At 37.2% G+C, this 18,621-nt stretch overlaps 1 protein-coding gene across 1 annotated transcript in view; it reads left to right on the plus strand.

Moving 5' to 3' along the window:
• Window positions 1-298: 298 nt before the first annotated feature.
• DPYD (dihydropyrimidine dehydrogenase) overlaps window positions 299-18,621 on the plus strand; it is a 1,113,082-nt gene continuing 1,094,759 nt past the window's right edge. Inside the window, exon 1 of the mRNA XM_036769110.1 lies at window positions 299-646. Coding sequence (XP_036625005.1) covers window positions 608-646 — 39 coding nt within the window. The 5' untranslated portion in view covers window positions 299-607. The remainder of the gene's footprint in view (window positions 647-18,621) is intronic.

Genomic DNA, 18,621 nt, shown 5'->3' on the forward strand with positions numbered 1-18,621 from the left:
TGATTTCGGTGTGAAAGAGAGAGGATGGCAAATGTTTTTTTCCTGAACTGTGCGGGAACCCTCATTACCTGCCTGCCACCGCCTACTTACCTCTGTCTTAACCCAGCTTTCAAGCAAACACTTTCCCTGACAGCTCTGCTCCTCTCTGGTGCGGCATTTCCCTCCCAGGGCTCCAGCCAGCCAGCAGAAGGCAAACAACCTGAGGGCGGTCTCTGGCCGCAGTCTGTCCAGCTGACCTCTGGTCGGGATTGGGGGGCGGGCAGGGCGCTCCCCTAATTCCTCTGTTTTTCAAGGCCTGGAGTGCACCACGGGAGCTCGGGCAGCTGCGAAATTGCTACTCCCTAGGAAAGAGGAGAGAGCAGAGACGCGTGCAAGCGAGCAAGGGAGCCACGGAGCGAGCCAGCGCAGGGAGCGAGCCAGGGAGCTAGGGCAGGCAGCACCGCCCACGGGGGGCGTCGCAGCTGGGACTGCCGCTCCGCCTCCTCTTCCTTCTCCTGCCCTCGCTGTTTTCCTGCCACTTGCTTTTCGGAGGCGAAGACGCCGCTGCTTTCCAGGAGGGGTGAACTAGGACCGAAGGGAGGGGGAGGATTGTCTCTGAGTGACTGGCATGGCTCGCGTCCTGAGCAAGGATCCCGTGGACATAGAGGTACAGAGCGCTCCCTCAAGGATGGAGGTACCCCTCCAGTGGAGATAGGAAGGAAGCACTGGCTGGGGGGCGTGTGTGTGTGTGTGTGTGTACGTGTACGTGTATCTAAAAGCGAGAGCAAGAGATAGACAAGAAAAAGACAGACACAGAGAGCAAGCTTGGAACAAGTAGCAGAGATCTAGAAAACTTTGACTCAGCAGCAAATCTGGGGGTGTTGCATTGGCTAAATCGCAAAGGGATATGGGGGAGCCGGCGTGGACACTGACCCGGGCAGTTAGAGAGAGGAAAGTTCAAGACTGGGCTGTGACATCTGAAGCTCTCATTCTCTTGGTACTTGATTCTTTGTTGTTCTCGGAACCAAGAACGGTGGTCCTGTTCACGCTGTGTGACAAACTCAGAGAAGGGGTGGGGGAAGGGATGCGGGGGAGGGAGAAGCGGACCACCTCTTGGGGCTCATAGAAATTGTGGAGGCACACTGCCGCGGGGTACCTGGACCTAGAAGCTGATGTGCTTCCCCTTGCTCTTCGTGCACTTTGGAAAGGTGGGGGAGATGGTATAAAAGGGAGAGGTTGGGCTGGTTTAATAGCTCATGGAATAATGTAACTTGGGAAAGAAGTGAGTGGAAAATTGAGGATTTCTAGAATACACTGCAGTAAGGAGGGGCATAGGCAAACCTAGCCATCTCCCACTACCCTTCCTCCTTCCTTTCCCCTTCCAATCCACTCCTTTATAAATGCAGTAGGTAATGGATTGTATTGAAGTAGTCATTTTCTATTAGCTATACTTGCCGATGAGAGGGGAAGCTCTTTTAATCTCAAACAGTCATAATTCAACACTTTATTGATTATCGTTCATACTATTGGCATCTAGGGATCGGGACAAAGAGGGTCCTTTAGATTTCTAATACTACTCCCCTGAGGGAGGGAGGTGTTATGTCCCTCATTCTTCCCTTTCTCTTCATATTTCAGAACTAGCAAAAGAAAACTCCTTTTGTCACTTTTATGCAATAGTTTTTCCACACTTAATATAAAACAAATCAGAACTTCTTAAACCACCTGTTTTCAGTACAGTTGCATTCTCTACTTGGCTTGTATCTGCAAGTGTCTCCTGTGTGTTCATTGGGGTTATTCCATTCAGACACTCCTCTTAAAGTAACATTTAGTTTCTTAACAGCTGATCCTGTGGAAAGCTTATTTCTTGATGTTCTCAACTGAATCCTAAATCATATGGTGGGAGGGGGAAAAACTCAATCTTTTTCATTATTTGACTTTTTCTTTCAAGGACTAGAACTTGTGACTTTGATCCCTATTTCCCTCCATTTTACTAAGCATATAATTTATTTTGGGGGGCATATGTGGAAGGCACCCCTATCACTGTTATCTGCTTCAGAGGTCAGTGTCATAGGGGAGGGAGGACTTTATTGCAGAGTGTTTTTATCATCATCTTCTGATTAACTCTCTTCCTTCCTTCCTTTCTTCCTTCCTTCCTCCTTCCTTCCTTTTCTCCTTCCCTTCCTCTCTCCCTCCCTCCCTCCCTTCCTTCCTCCCTTCCTCTTCTTCCTCTTCCTTCTCCTTTTCTTCATCTTCTTCCTCCTCCTCTTCTTCTTCAGAATCCTACAAGGGCAATTACTTCATTACATTAAGGAGAAAGATGCCAGTGATACCAATGTAACTAGCTTTATCTCGCATTGTCCCAACTATGCAATAACTTATTAAGTATAATGTTATAGAATGCTAATACAACCCAGTCAGGTAGTGATTTTTCAGCTCCCTTCAATGGTCACTTATTAAGCTTTTATCTAGACAGGGAGTCAATCAATAAGCATGTCCCAGGCACTGTGCCAGGCACTGTACTAAGCCCTGAGGGTATAAAGAAAGGAATAAAAATGCTTCCTGCTCTTTACGAGCTCACAGTCTAATAGAGAAAACAAGATGAAAGTAACGATGCACAAACATCCACAGAGTGAAGGGATTGGGAAGACTTCTTGTAGAGGATGGCATTTTAGCTGGAACTTGAAGACAGCCAGGAGACAGAGATAATGAGGGAGAGCATCTCAGGTAAGAGGATAGCTAGAGAAAGTGCTTGGAGCTCAGAGATGGAATGTCTTGTTCCAAGAACAGCAAGGAAGCCAGTGTTATGGGATGGGAGGGTTTGTGGGGAGGAAATAAGGTAGGTAGGAAAACTAGAAAGGTAGGAGTGGGCCATGCTGTGAAGGGAAAATTATTTTTATATTTGATCCTGGAAATGATTGGGACACACTAGCATTACTGAATAAGGGGGAATATGTGTGACATAGTCAGAACTTCACTTTAGGAATACTAGTTTGGCAGATGAGTGGAGGACCACTTGTGGTGTGGAAAAATTTGAGACAAAGAAACCAACCAGCAGGCTTTTACAACAGTCCAGGCTTGAAGTGCTGAGGGCCTGCCCAAAGGTGGAAGGAGGCATCATAAAAGAGAAGACAGCACATGTGAGAAATGTTATGAAGGTGAAATCAACAGAACGTGGCACAGGGTTGGATATGAGGGTTGGTATGAGAGACGGTGAGGCACTCAGGATCACATGTAGGTTGCAAGACTGTGTAGATAAGGAAACAGAGGGAAAAAAGTATCTTCGAAATATCAGGGCAGCAAGATGGCACCTTAGTGGATAGAGCACTGGGCCCAGAGTCAGGAAGACTCATCTTCCTGAGTACAAATCTGTCTTCTTAGACACTGGGTAGCTATGAGACCCTGGGCAAGTCATTTTACCCCTGTTTGCCTCGCTTTCCTCATCTGTAAAATGAACTGGTGAAGGAAATGGCAAACCACTCTGGTATCTCTGCCAAGAAAACCCCAAATGGGTTCATGAAGAGTCAGACACAACTGAAGTGACTGAAGGACAACAATAACAAAACCCTAAAATTGCTTATGTTTTACTACTATTTGATAGAACGCCAAATTTTTTATAAATGATCATTAGAAGATGCTTCCTGTCAGAGTGTATGTAGAAAGAGCCGGCCTCTGAGGTAAGAAGCCTTAGATTCAAGTTATGCCTCTGAGACATACTGGTTGTATGACCTTGAGCTTTTCACTTAATGCCTCTGTGCCTCAGGCTCTCTTAAGCCTAAACATAGGGGCAGAGCAGGTCATGATCCACCCTTGTTAAGGGAGAATTTTCACATTCTGATTTCCCGAACCGATGAAATAACTGATCTGGTCCAAAAAATATTAAAAGCAAGGGGTCAGAGTCATTATATTTGATTATTCATTATCCACCTCCAAGCCCTGCCTCAGTAAGATCATGCATTGGTTTCAAAGGTTGGGCTTAAAGATAATTGCTTATGCATCATCTTTTTCCTCTTTTCTGAAACACCTTCGAAGTCCTTCAAGTATAGTTAGTGCAGTTTCCATTCATTGGCATTCAAGGACATCTGTAATCTTGCGCCAGTCCACATTGCCAGCCTCTTCTCATACAACTCATATATTTGATGTTCTTGGCCTCTGTATCCAGGCCTCTGTGTGCATGCTTATAGTCGTTGCAATACCAACTCCCTTTTTTTCCTGTTAAGTTCCAGCTCATCCTTTAAGGTCCATTACTATGCCAAATCACATCAATTCATACAAACAGGCATTTACAAATCCAAAAAAAAGGCATAGTTCTTTCCTTCAGTGAGCATACAGTCTATTCAGGAGATATAGGAGATGGTATCTTAACTGAGCTTTGAAGGAGGGTCACATTCCAGGCATGGATGATGACTTTCATGCAAGCAGGAGGCTATAGGTTCAAACTGGGAAGCAGCTAATAGTTCAGTTTGGCCTAAACATAAAATGCAAAAATGGGTGTAAGGCTAAAAAAAAGCAGATTGGAGCCATGTGGTAGAGGGCATTAAATGTGTGACTAGAGAATTTGTACTTTGTCTTAGAGAAAATAGGGATCACTGAAGAATGTTGAGCACGAAAATGACATGATTGTGTGTGTGTGTGTGTGTGTGTGTGTATTTGGTGTATTATTTTGACAGTTGTGTGGATAATGGATTGGTGGGGGAAAAGCCTAGAGTCAGGAAGAAGATAGAAGACTATTAAAATAGTCTGGCCGGTGTCAAAAGCTCAATGTAAAGTGGTGGTGTGATATGAGTGGAGAGACCAGGATAAATATGAAAGATATATTGGAGGTAGCATAGACAGTGTCCGACAGCTAATTAGGCAGAAAGGGGAGGGCTGTGAGATAAATGGAAAAGTTAAAGACAACTCAAAGACAAGCTACTAATAATAAGAATATTGATAACTAGCATTTATATAGTGCCTTCTATGTGACAGTCAATATCTTAAGAGTGTTACAAATATAATTCTACTCAGGGAAGCAGTGGAAATAGAAGCTATTATTATCCCAATTTTAAAGTTGATGAAATGGAGGCAAACACTGATAAAGTGACTTATCCAAGGACTCGCAGCTAGTAAATGTAGAGGTCGCATTTGAACTCAGGTCTTCCCTACTCCAGACCCAGCACTCACTCTTAGGACGTGCCATACATGGAATTAAGGTAATTGATGTCAGCATCAAGTACATGAAGGAAGATAGTCAATTCATTTGGGGACTTACTGAGTTTTAGGTTTGAATAGTACTTTTGGATATATGACAAAATGAAAGGATTGGAATTTATGATCCCTAAGGTTAATTTTAGCTCTAAATATTATTATTTGTCTCCCAAGCTGTGGGAGGTACATAGGATAATATCTGACAAATTTACAATTTTAAAGATGTAGGACAAGTTCAGGGGAAAGAATAAGTCTCTGTATATAAATGGGGGGATATCTGTGTGCTTACTCTTTACACAGACAGAATTTATAGTAGTAGATGATATAAAAAAGGAAGCCCCAATTTACTTATTTCTGAGATTCATATAGAATCTACTTTCCCATTTCTCCGAAGAATATATAAATATATACACATATATACATAACATATATGTGTGTATATACATATATATTATAGTTATTTTCATGTGTGTAACATCTCTGCGTAGGAGCATGAGCTTCAGCAGGATCTGGACCACGTGTTAGCCAAACTTTGGATTTTCCTTAGTTCATAGTACAGTTCTCTCTGTACATATTAAATGCTTAATAGGTATTTATGTTAATTAAATTAGATGAATATCAAAGCCTCAACGTTTGAAAAAAACCCCTTAGAATTAGATGTTCAGTGGTTAAACTTGGGAGAAGGAGACTGCTTCATTTTTATCTTTGTAACCCTGGGGTATAACACAATACCTATCACACTGTAGACATTTGTTTTTTTAAATGCTTGTTGATTAATTAAAATTTCCATGATTATCAGGGACAAGGAGTAATGGTCGTTATAATCTGTTGGAAAATTATGTGACCTTTGTTAGAAATATCTGTTAAGTGCACACAGTATGAAGAAAGTGATTTTAGGTATTGTGGAGCATTACAAAAGAAATCAGTTTCTGATTTCATGCAAATTGCAACATAATAGTGGTGCAATAGGACCACATTATTTCTGTTTAACTTCTTCAATTTGCAGTTTTGTTCTAAGGTGCTGTCTTTTTTAAACTTTGTAATTAGACCTAAAAAAGAGTTCTAATAAATTATTAAGATAATCTAGCTACAAGGCTGTTAATTAATTAACCTCAATTTTAAATATATAGATTTGGCTACTCAACTCAAAGGGCAGAAGGTATTGGGTGCTTTTACTTCTCTTTGCGATTGGTAGAAAATAAACATTTTCCTAACTCCCAGCAGCAAGACACTAGGGGGCCTCACTGGCAGAAGCTTTTGACAAGGACAGCTGGAAGAAGAGAGAACTCAGGACTGGAAAAATAATGGGAAAGGCCAGCAAAAGTCTCTCTTTTGAACAATCACAGAAAAAAGATCCCCTGGGGAAGTAAGTAAAACTCCTCGGCTCAGAGATTTTGTACTAAATTTTGAAGTCTTACTACAGACTTTAGAAGTCTTTAGTCTGGAACCGAGAGACAAATTGCCAAGAAGAAACTGACAAAAAGTTAAGATCCAGGGTAAATTATAAATGTTGGCATTTTAATCAGAGCCTTTATGTAAAGTTAAGGCCAGAATAAAGAGAGTAAGGCACAACAACATAGTAGAATGGGAAGAGCATTGGATTTGGAAAGAGAAACCTCGGGTTCTACTCCAAACTTTGCCACTTACTACCTGCATGATCTTGGGCAAGTCAATTAATTTCCCTGTCCCTCAGGAACCCATCTGCAAAGTGAGGAGGTTAAAGTAGATGATTCTTTCAGATTTAAAACTCTGATACTATGATTTCTGTACCTTAGTGTAAGCAAAGCCCATCAGACATCTTTATCAATGAATGTGCGGCTCAAAGGACTCTATATACCACCTGCCAACACTGTTTATTGATTAAATAACAAGCCTAGAGAATGTCAATGATTTTCCCAAAGTCACAGAGATCATGGTTAACACATGTAATTCAAACTCAGGTCCCCTCACTCCAAATACAGCTTCTTTTAGCCACCTTTTAAAAGGTCAAAACTTTGTTATAGGCAAAACACTTATGCAGATACAACAGTTCCATAATGTTAGGAAGACCTAGGGTCAGACTTGCCTTTGAAATTCAGTAACTGTGTGACCTCAGGCAAGACAATTAAGTTCTCTGAGCATCAATATTTTCTTCTGCATAATGGGGATAATAATACCTACCTTACTGGTTGTTGTGAGGCTCAAATGAGATGAAAAACATAAGACCTTGAAAACCTTAAGAATGTTATATAAATGTCAGCAATTATTTTCAACATATATTTTTCAACATGTAGATGGTAAACAGGAAAAGTGGAGGAAAAATGCCATTGTTCCTACCTAGTTTAGATTATAGCCAGAAATTTAATTAGCATCTTGAGGCAAAGTTTGGGGAAATGTTGAGTGTTGACAAGGAATTCACTACCTTCTACAATGCAGGTTCTTAAATGTTTTGGTGTCAGACTGCTTCGGCCATCTGGTAATGCCTATGGATACTTTCTGAGAACGATGTTTTTAAATGCATGCAATAAATGCATAGTATTATAAAGGAAACAATCATATTGAAATAAAGTAATTTTTTATATCCCCTGAAATCTGTTAATGAAATCTGGGGCCATGGACCCAAGTTTAAGGACTCCCTTTCTACACAGTCCAATTCTAACATATTTATTGTGTTGTTGGTTGACTTTGTTCTTAGATAACTGTGCAGAGATTGACTGTATTCTAATATTTTCAAAAATTGCCTTAAAAGAGTTGCCTTCATTTTTATGATTTGTTTTTTGTTTTAATTGTTTTAATAAAGAGATATTTTATATTAAAAGGTGTGGAAATTTGTAGTTGTGATTATGGGTGGCCGAAGCAGAAAATCATGTTTAAACCCCCAACATATTCCTGTCTCAGATTTCATGCAAACTGACCAACTCCAAATTATAGCAGCATATGTATAGTATGAGTAGAAAGAGTAGCAAAGGGGAAAAATGAACCACTGTGCTAGAACTGCAAAAATAAATGTCACAAAATTACAGAGGATACAGTGCAAATACAGAAAAAGAAGTGTTCAGTTATCCTCAGGAATACTGTTGACATAGAAAAACAAACAGTTTGGTCGTTTTGTTTGTGCATAGTACTATGGCACTCTACTTAATAATCTTCTTTGTTAGCTATTTATTTACATGGATATTTAAGTAATCTGCCTAGTTCAGGTAAGATTTAAAAGAAAACAGTTTTTTTAAAGCTGATCTATCTTAGTCTAATTCTGAGAGATGAGCTTTATCCCTACCATGGCACGAGTTGACAAGAGAAATTGAGTAATGGCAAAAGAAGGAAATTTGACAGTTTCATAGAGCTTTCTCAGTAGCTTCTTCAAAGTGTAGCATCGTGACTTTTTTTTTCAAGTGAAGTCAGAGCAGATCAGCCATGTGCATTTTCAAATATTAGTACAGAAAGCTAGTCTAAATCTCAGCTTTGGAAAAATAGAGTAGAATCTCAGATTTGGAAGACACCCCAGAAGCTATCTGTTCCAACCTGTACTCTAATGAGAAATTCCTTTATGACATATGGATGAATGGTCATCCAGCCTCTGTGCAAAGACCTTGAATAAGTGGCGGGCCCTTGCTCCTTTTGAATACATATAATATCTATGTTATTTTTCTTTACCCAAGCTCAAATCTGCTTCTCTGAAATTTCTACCCATTGACCCTTTCTTTGTCCTATAATACAAAATGAACTAGTCTGATCCCTCTTGTACATGACAGCCCTTCAAATACTTGAATATATTTGTCATGTTCCTCCTAAGGGTTCTCTTCTTTAGGCTAAACACCCACAGTCCCTTCAGCGAGTTCTATATGATATGAATGTTAGGCCTTTCACTACTGCTTCTGTATTCTGTATTATTTGTCTTCTGTATTCTTTTCATCATAACGATAACTGACATGTTATAGTACGTTAACATTTGCAAAACAGTGTTATTGTATAGCATTCATTTGAGATCAGCCTCCTTTGGAAGTAGGTGCGATAGGTACTATTCTCATTTTACAGACAAGGAAACTGAGGGTCCCAGCAGTTAAGTAGCTTTTCAATTACCACACAAATAGTATCTTTGAGAAGTTGGATCGGAATCCAGGTTTTCTTTCCTCTAATGTAAGAACTATTTATCTTGACTAAAATATGGCACCCAGAGTGACCAAGGAAGAAAACTACTCCCTCCCTAAATTTGTACACTATGCCTTTTAAAAATAGCCTGGCTAAAATTAGCTTCTTTGCTTGCTATATCATATTGTTTACTCATTTCAAACCCACAGTTCATTGAAATCCTCAGATCTTTTTAAAGGCAAACTGTTGTCTAGCCATGCCTGCTCTATCTTGTACTTCTGAAGTTCATTTTTAAACTCAAGTGTGAGACTGAATTTATTCTTATTAGATTATATTATTTTTAGTTTTGACCTCAAATTATAATTTGTCAATATCCCCTTTAATCCTTCCTGTCTTAATTATTCCTCCTAGGTTTGTGTTATTTATAGGTTTGATAACCATGCCATCTATGTCTTTATCCAGGTCACTGATAATGTCAAACAGCCCAATACTAAACACCTGTCTATGAGGTCAGAACTCCATTAAGACTTTCTTCCAAATTGATATCAAAATATTAATGATAATTCTCTAAATGAAAACATTTAAACAACTTCTAAACCTGATTAATTATAATATTATGTAGCCCATATCTATCCATTTTGTTCACTAAAACAATTGATAAGATGTTGTCAAAGAATTTGCTGCAATCTAGATATGTTGCCTTAATCAGTCCTGCCAAATCAGTCCTGCCTTAATCACACCTGCCAAAATAGGAAATTATGTTAGTTTGTAATGACTTTCTTGATGGATCCATATGCACTCTTTGTTATTACTGACTCTTTTTCAAGATGTCCACTAACCCTCTGTTTAATGATAAATTTCAAATTTTACCAGGAATCAAAGTTTATTGAATATTCCCATAGTAGCTCTACTCAAGTCTTTTGGTACTTCTACACCTTTGCAAAATCGCTGCTGTTGTCAGTACCTTCAATAACCAAGGATATAATGCATCTGGGTCTTGTGATGGAAACTAAGGGTTTTGGTCTGAACTCCTAATTAGACATTTTTGTTACGTACGTTCCAGTCAAAAGATCATTTTTCTTGTCAGAGAAAACAGAAGTAAAATAACATTGAGCAAATCTGCCTTCTCTGTCTTTGTTCTCATGATTTCATGCATCATGAGAAGTCACTCTATCCCTCTTCTAATTCTCCTGTTACCCCAATATATAGTTAAAATACTTTTTTTTGTCCTCCTTAGGTTTCCTTATCAGCCTCAGCCTATTATTCTTATAAGGAATATGTTATATGCATTCGTTCTTCACTGAATGTCCTTGAGTCTGTTTCTGTACATGTTAACCAAAATGAATGAATTTTGTATAACAATATATTGTGCTCCGATTTTTCTTCATAAGCATGAAAAATTGTTACATAAATAGTTTGTTCTTAGGTCTCCATAAGAAATAGAACGAGGGTCAAGAGCAACAGAGGAAAACTCTATTTAACTACATGCTTTATTGACCTACATAATTCCAAACACAGATGGGATACACACATACACACACATGTGCACACATGCGTTTGTGTGTGTCTATATCTGTCTATCTATCTAATCTATCTAGCTATCTGTCTGTCTATCTATGCAAGTACATTAAACTTCCTATCATCATCATTTCTTATCTTCTTTATGTTCATGGAACAGTATGCTAACTTTTTCAGCATTATCTGCCCATTTATGTGTATTCACTAACTATAGAGAGTCTTTGAGAATAATCGACTTATGTAAAATAGCATCTGTGATAAAAGTATGAATTAGGACTTTACTGGCTTTTATAAATTATACTCTAGACGGTATCTTTACAGTCACAATAAGTGACTGATAAGTCCAGTCAATATAGTCTCCAGTGTTTTTATTTAACTATTAAAACAAAGTAGAGGTCAGAATATGTCTTATTCCCTCATTGCTACTTTCATAATATCCTCCTACTACCATCATTCAGTAACCTCTCCTTATTTGACATTCATGCTAACCAAATGACCCAGTCCAGATTACGGGAGCTGATACTCTACCACAACTCCTACCCTCATTCTGGGACACTTCAACATATATTAGTGTTTCCTCACATCCTAGTTCCAGAATTTACTAAGTTCTGATGACTTAGTCCTTTACTCCACCACAGCAACAAACAGAGATGGTCACAGACATAATCTTGCCATCTACAAAAATCTAATGTTTCCATGTACATGAATTCCAAAACTCCAGAAGATCACGCTCTTTTATTCCTCCCTTTCTCAGCCAAACTATATGAGAAAACCATTTACATTGTATGCCTCCACTCTCTACTCGCTCACTTCTAGACCCTCTACATTATTATACAACTATGTATTATTACTAAGAACAGCAACCTTCTAATTGATCTCCCTGCCTCAAATCTCTCCCCTCTATAGATTTGGATTATAATCCAAACTCCATTCAGCTTCAAAGTAATTTTTCTTAAGTGCCGATCTGACCATGTCACTATCCAATTCAGTAAATGCCAGTGGTTCCTTATTATCTCTCTGCATGTATGTAAAAGCCTTGGTTGAGCATTTAAAACCCTTCACAACCTGGACTCTTCCTACCTTTCTAGCCTTCTTATACCTCACTATAAAAACTCTACTCCTCATCAGCACTGTCCTACTTGGACGTTCCCCATACAAATGTTCTTCCTCTTCACCTCTTGTTTCGTAGCTTACTTGATTTCTGTCAAGATTTGGCTCATTCCCACTTTCTTTAGGAGATCTTTCCCAGTCCTTCCTTGCTACTAATCAGTTCCCTCTGAGATGACCTTCTATGTACATTGTATATGTTTTGCATTTACATTATTATTTGCATGTTATGCCTCATTATAATGTGAACTCCTTGGGTGAAGGGACTATGTTCTTTGAATCTCCAGTGCTTAGCCTGGTGCCTGGCACATAGTAAACATTCTTTTGGCAGATTAACAAACATTTGATCCAATAGAGCTAAATGTTACCTTAAAAGCTCACCTGTCCAGGAAGTCATCTCCCTTGTGAATGCTAAAATGATATGAGTCCTTGAATATTGTAACAACAGATATAACTATTTGATGACTTTCTTATGAATATCAGTGAAGACATAAAACACAGAGACTTCTGTTTTGGCATTTTCCAGCATCACGGAAGATCTCCAGTATAGAATCTAAATGGAATAGGGGTTCCTTATAGATGTGATGTCCTCTCCATGCCCATATTTGCAGATGGTATTGTGCTAATGTTATCAAATTCTGGATCATCATAGAAATTCTTTTTAATAACACTAATCTTCTAGTGTTCTTATAGTGCTGTAAGACAAGAAATACCACCGACTCTGAAGACTTAGAGCACCAGAGCAGTAGCAGAAAGCCATGCAGTGGGCCTGTGTCAGCTGCCACATATTACCAATGCAGAGGTAGACAGGAGAAAACTCTTGTCAGAGAGATATAGAACAAGGGTATGGGATGTAGTAGTGTGACGGAAAACTGATGGACATCACATATTCTCCATTGATTTACATGTAATTTTGGGAAGTTCTCCAGCATTGAGTGGACCAAATTTATAAGTTTTGTAGGAGGACAGGGCCAAGAGTTATGTGGGATGGTTTAGTTCAACAAATATTTATCAAGTACATATTGTATACTAGTGATTTTAAAGAGATGAGATTTTTGCAATAGCACACATTTTGAGGTAATTTGAAGAAATGGCATGATTGATCCAAAATAGCATTCTTCTTACTCAGTTCTGGACTTAGATCATTATTTGGCTATTATGCCTGTCCAGAATATGTATGGACTAATTCCATATTCTATAATAGTCCAGGAAATATTAATTTTTGTTCATTTTTAAACAAGTCTAGATGGGTATACAAATCTCATATTATAGTGAATATTACTGAGGAGGAGATGTGGTATTCCTGGCCTCAGGAAGGACAATTTGTTTATTATGAAAAGAATTTATTAGCAAGCTTTGTCATTGGTAGAGAATCTCGTTGTTTTGGATTTTGCACTGGGCATCTTTTGTGACAATGGCAAATATTGTATATGACCATATGGCTTTCTGTTTTATACCATGATAGTTATAAATATTCAGTGGGTAATCAAAGTATATCTGTAGTTACTTTTGTCCTATAATGTAATATAACTTTTATAACTTTGGAACTGACTTATTTGAGGAGGTTCTTCAAATCTGAATTTTGTTCTATCAGGTAAAATTATTTTAAAAAATAAAAAGTATTCAAAACAGACACTGCAAAATATTATCTTTTCTGTATCTTTCAATGAGTTACAATTCCAAAAAGGTTTGATCTGCTGTATAAAAACAATCATCTGAGAAACCCTGCCCTTTGTGTTTTTTTTTTTATTAAGGAGAGCCTCAGTTGTATAATTAGACCAGTCCCATAAGGATATTAATGAAAAATTTGGTTTCTTTTAATCTTTTAAAAATAATTTTGTGGTTTATAAAGCATTTTTACATTCATGTTTATTCTCCCCACCCATTTCCCTCTCATTCACTGGGGAAAAAAAAAGAAAACAAAACAAAATCCTAATAACAAATAAGTATAATTAACAAAAATATCGCATTCTGTATTATCCTCTCTGTCAGGAGGTGGGTAACATTTTTCACTATCAAATCCTTTGGAATCATGGTTGGCCATGACTTTGATCATAATTCTTAAGTCTTATCAATTCCATTTTTACTATATTGATAGGATAATATGCATTGTTTTCCTGGTTTTGCTCACTTCACTCTGAATTTCCTAAAGATCTTCCTTTGTGGCTCTGAAACTATCCCTTCATTTCTTACAGTACATCATTATAGTTATATACCTTAATTTGCTCAGCTTTTCCCCAATTTAAGTACATGCATTTAATTTCCAGTCCTCTGCCACAATGCAAAGAGCTAAGGTATTTTTTTTTATATGTAGGACTTTTTCTTATTTCTTTCATCTCTGGTGTATAGGCCTGGTTGTGATATCACTAGATCACAAGATCTACATAGGTTAGTAACTTTTAAGGCATAATTCCAAATTGCTTTACAGAATGGCTTTACCAATTCTCAGCTCTACCATTGGTACACCAATTTACCTCTTTTCCCCCAACCCCTCTAAAACTTATCGCTTTCTCTTTTATTAAATCAGATTTGTGGGATGTCGAAGCTCAGGGTTGCTTTCATTTTAATTTCTCTGTTAATGATTTTGAACTTTTTAAAAAACAAAACTCTTGATATCTTCAGTTTCCTCCCTATAGAACATCCAGTTCTTATCATTTGACCATTTATTAATGGGCAAATGTCTCTTAGTCTTATAAAATTCAGTCAGTCCCTAACAACTTTCAAATTGTATTTTTATCTGAGAAATTTGCTGCCTAGTTCTGTTTGTGCAAAAGTATTGTCTTAAATTTTGTGTAATCAAAATTTTCCATTTTATCTTTTGTGATGCCTTCTTTCCATTGTTTGGTCTTAAATTTTTCTTCCATCCTTATATTTGAAAGATACATTTTTCCTTGTCCGTTTGATTTGATTATGATGTGATCTTTTATATCTAGATTGTGTATTCAATGAGCTTATCTTGGTATATATTGTGAAATGTTCTAGAAGTTCCCAGAGTGAGCTGTATTGCCTCCTGGGGGATGCTGGAATGACCCAGGGGTGGGTGCAATTGGGGGGTATTGAATAAAAATATGTGGTCAGTGGAAACTTAAGGAAAGAAGAGAAGATAAAATTTTGAAAAACCGTTGGTACATGTTTCATCTGTTGTATAACAGAGTTAAAGTCTTAGTGATTACATTATTTTCCAAATAAACACACAAAATGCAAGTTATAACTGATCAGTGGTCAAGTCCACCCACAGATCTTAACAAGAAAGTGCTGGCAGGCAAGCATATTGCGCATTGTTGGGAAGTCCAGCACACATCAGTTGGAACATATGCTTGTAATGACTTGTTTACAGTACGATACTATGTGGGTACGTGATGCAGTATTTTGTCATCAAAATTTCAATGCAGGAAAAACCCCACAAACTTATGATACATTATTAAATTCAAAATACATCATTTCAAAAAAATCATATTTTTTTTGAAATGATGCAAATTAAAAAAAACATTAAATGGTTAAAGAAAGTAGATTTCCAGGGGGATATTGAGTAATTTTTTTGCAAGGGGTGGGGTAGGCCAAATAACTTTGGGAACCTCTGCTCTCAATCTAATTTTTGCCAATAGTTTTTGTCACATACTTATTTCTTACCCCAGTTGCTGAAGTCTTCAGGTTTATGAAACAACTAGGCCACTAGTAGATTCATTTAGTGCAGGATATTATATGCTTAGTCCATTTCATGATCAACTTCTCTGTTGTTTAACAGATACCAAATAGTTCTGTTGTTTATTGATTTGTAGTATGTTTTCTAGATACTGTTGCTAGGTTCTGTTCCTTCCAAAACTTTTTTCCATGATTTTCCTTGAGTTTCTTGACCTTTTCTTCCTCCAGATAAATTTTGTTACTTATTTTTTGCTATATAAAGTAATCCTTTGGTAGTTCAATCGGTATGACACTGAATAAGTAAACTAGTTCAATCTAATTTAAATTAATTATGGTTGTTTATGTTATATTAGCTTGACCTGCACATGAACTATTAATACTTCTCCTAATTTTATGCCTGTCTTTATCCTGTAAAGAATACTTGCTAGTTATATTCATATAGTTCCTGTGTATTTCTTAATAGGTAGATTTTAAAATGTTTTATCAGAACTTTATATAGATGAGAGAGCAAATACATGGGTTCATAATTGTTTATGCCTTCTTCTTGGTCACTTTTTTAAAAATAGAAGCAACCATCTGTTATTTTTTCCTCCATTCATTTGTGCTTTTCCCTTCTTTTATATCTTGAAAATTGATCCCTGTCTGCCTTTAAAACTGTGCCATCTCCTACTTGGATTTCTTCTCTATAGATTTGGTTAGGTCCATATGTTCTTTTTGACTTCATCTTCTAAAATTGCATTAGCATTTTCTCGAGTGGTCCATCACATGCTGGGATACTAGAGAAATACGACTTTTTATCATGTGTGTCATGCAACAGACGTGTGATTTTTCTTCATTCAAGGTTTATTTTGTTCAAACCCTCCTTGTAGCTGTATGGAACTGTATACTTACCCAGTAAATGTTTTCATTTATATGCCAACAGCAAAAAATTTCCACTTTCACCTAAACTCTACTGACTAATTTTGGCAATCTGACTGAAAGCACTGAGGTTAGTGACGAATGATGATTCTGCTTATTTCATTGCATTTTAGAATGCTCACGTAGGAATTGCTTATGAATGTGTTCTAACAAGTATCTTTTGAAAGAATTACATGATCTTTTAATATTTTAATTTAAGATTCCAAATTTTTGTACGTGAAAGGTAGAATTCATTTCAAGTGAAGCTGATCTTATTAAGCTTAGTAAAGTAACACTAAAGAATCAATAAAAAGAATGCTCAAGTCCAAGGAGTCCAAGAAATTTGGATGATCTTTAAACAGTCAGTTCTGTGCTTAACTACTCTTCTGGCACACAGAAAGGAATTTCTTCTATAAAATCTTTGAATCTAGAATAGTATGGGAACCTGAAGCCAAATTCCAGTAACAGCTGAATGCGAGAAAGAGAGCCAGGCTGGTATTGGGCAAATTCAAAGAAATAAGACACATTTTGTCTTAAAACAACGTAAGCATCATTTTAAATGGAGCTTTAAAAATGTAGCTCGTTAGAGGCCCCAAAGACAATAAGGAAACCATGTTTAATTACTTCTGACAAAAGGATTCCAAGGGAATCTCTTAAAGGGATAAGGGAGGAAATTTGATAATAGTTTTAGGCTAGTTTATGCATTGGAAGTGCTAGGAAGAACACTCAGGGGCACGAGTGAAACAAATTGAGAAAGGATGAATGAAGGAAATCTGCTGAAGAGGAATAGAAATAATGAGGCAATAAGTAAGAGGGTTAAATTTAGATAATATGGGTTATTCTGGTCTACATAGGGCTTTAGACCCGTGAGTGAGGATCTTGAGTCTAATCCCAAAGACTTAAGCACAAATTGATTTAGCAACTCTTTGGCAGTGATGATTGGCTCTGGAAGCTGGGATTTGAGTTTTTGAGCAATGTTGCAGTAGTCCAAGGATGAAACGAGCAGGTCCTGAATTCCTTACACCTCTGGGATTCTTTTTCAGTGAATTGTTCATACCTTAACACTAAAACCAAAACCTGGAAAAAATAAAAATTGGGGAAAGGCTGTTAATGCAGGGTTTTTTTTTTGTATGTGTGTCATGAGACCCTTTGGCAATTTAGTGAAGCCTGTTCTCAGAATGGTGTAGCTAGGTGTTGTATCTAGAGCCCCAAACCTGGAGTCAAGAGGACTTGAGTTCAAATCCAGCCTCAGATACTAGCTATGTGTTCCTTGGTAAATCCCTTAATTCTGTTTGCCTCAGTTTCCTCACCAGTAAAATGAGCTGGGGAAGTAAATGGCAAACCACTCTAGTATCTTTGCCAAGAAAACCAAAGTGGGGTCATGGAAAGTCAGACATGACTGAAATGACTCAACAAAAACAATTCTCAGAAGAATGCTTATTATAAATATATAAAATATAATACATAGGGTTACAGGGCAAATGAAATATATATAATCTAATGATCATTTGTCAAGTTATTCAGAATTGTCAAGATAATTTAAAAATAAATTCAGAGGACATAGGTTAAGAACCCTGTCTTAGAGGATTTAGAATTCAATTCAGATCCTGGCATTTGTTTCCTTTGTAGTCTTGGGTAAGTCTCTAAAATTCTTTGGGCTTCACTTTTCTCATTTGTAAAATTAGGGGAGTTCAATTAGATAAATTCTAAGGCCCCCTTCAGCTCTCTCTATATATATATATATATTGTATTTAGCATGATGAAAATAAAGATACATGTAATTTTATTGAAAGCCAATGTTTTGTATTTATAAATTACCTTTTTTTAAGAATAGCTTTAATTTTCAAATAGATTTAACACAGAGGTTTTCATATAATACTGTAGAAAAAGAGAAAGCTATAAAAAGAGATAGATTCTTATCATGCTCGTAAATTAAAATAAATGTCATTAGGTGCTAGAATTTAATTGCATTTAATCAAGAAGGTTATGAAAAAAATCTTCCATTGCTTATCATTTTATCATGCTTATATGTGAATAGATGGATAGGTACAAATGGCTTTTGAGAAACAAAAATCTCTTGTTCTTTAAAAACACAAAGAAGAGATTTATCTAGAAATAAGACTTCTTTATGCAAGAAGGGACAATAGCAAACCTGTTAGATCTTTACCTTTTAGAAGGGACTGGCGTATCACCCCTCTACTCCCACCCCTGTTTTGTCCTCATTTC

This window comes from Trichosurus vulpecula, chromosome 7, assembly GCF_011100635.1.
Source record: "Trichosurus vulpecula isolate mTriVul1 chromosome 7, mTriVul1.pri, whole genome shotgun sequence".
In the NCBI taxonomy this organism is placed as follows: Eukaryota; Metazoa; Chordata; class Mammalia; order Diprotodontia; family Phalangeridae; genus Trichosurus; species Trichosurus vulpecula.